The sequence below is a fragment of the Galeopterus variegatus genome, unplaced genomic scaffold (genome assembly GCF_000696425.1).
Source record: "Galeopterus variegatus unplaced genomic scaffold, G_variegatus-3.0.2 Scaffold57271, whole genome shotgun sequence".
Lineage (NCBI taxonomy): Eukaryota > Metazoa > Chordata > Mammalia > Dermoptera > Cynocephalidae > Galeopterus > Galeopterus variegatus.
In genome coordinates, this window is record NW_007783382.1 from 1 (window position 1) to 720 (window position 720).

Sequence of the window (720 nt, forward strand, 5' to 3'; positions counted from 1 at the left end):
TATCATCACTTGGATCTGAGAGAATCTCACTGAGCTCCTCATTGAAATAGCCTCTCTTATACGCTATGTCAACTGGTAAACGATGGCTCTCCTTCGGGTCAATGATCCCACCAGTTGCAATCTGTGCTTCTAATAAGCGAATGCCGTGGCCCTTTTCGATGAGTTCCTTGTTCATGGCTTGGAACAAAGAGATAATATTTCCTGTTTCAGGATCATTATACCCAGTGACAGCTCGTTCTGCAGACAGAAGCTTCTCTTTGAACTCAATGCCCACCAGACCTCTTTTGTAGGCTTCCTCAACTGGTAACCTCAAGTTGCTAACAGGATCCACTATAAAGCCAGTAGCTGCTTGTGCTTCCAGCAACTCCAGAGCAGTACCAGGTCGGACCAAGCCAATCTTCATGGCCTCATAAATGCCAAGCTTCTGTTTAGTGGTCTCATTGTATATGCCTGCTATGCAGCTTGAACCCTGGAGGAAGTCCTTAATTCTTTCACCGACCTCATCATAAGAAATCTGACCCGATTCCAGTTCATTAACAGTGGATGGTCTCAATATACCAGAATCAACTAGCTCGGTGACAGTCACAGGCTGTCTAATTCCTGGGAAGGACATGCTTCTCTTCTGTACTATCAGTAAGAGCAGACCAGTATGTGGTTCAATTCTGCACCGTTCCTTCAGCTGCATGTAACTGACCTTCTTTTCGGTGACTGGATCCACAA

General features: G+C 45.6%; 1 protein-coding gene across 1 annotated transcript; it reads right to left on the reverse strand.

Annotated features, from left to right (window-relative positions):
* Nucleotides 1–4: 4 nt before the first annotated feature.
* Nucleotides 5–704, reverse strand: LOC103584456 (desmoplakin-like; the record flags this gene model as incomplete). Its single annotated transcript, XM_008565453.1, has 1 exon — nt 5–704. A coding segment is annotated over exon 1 (681 nt), but the record flags the coding sequence as incomplete, so codon positions are not given.
* Nucleotides 705–720: the final 16 nt, after the last annotated feature.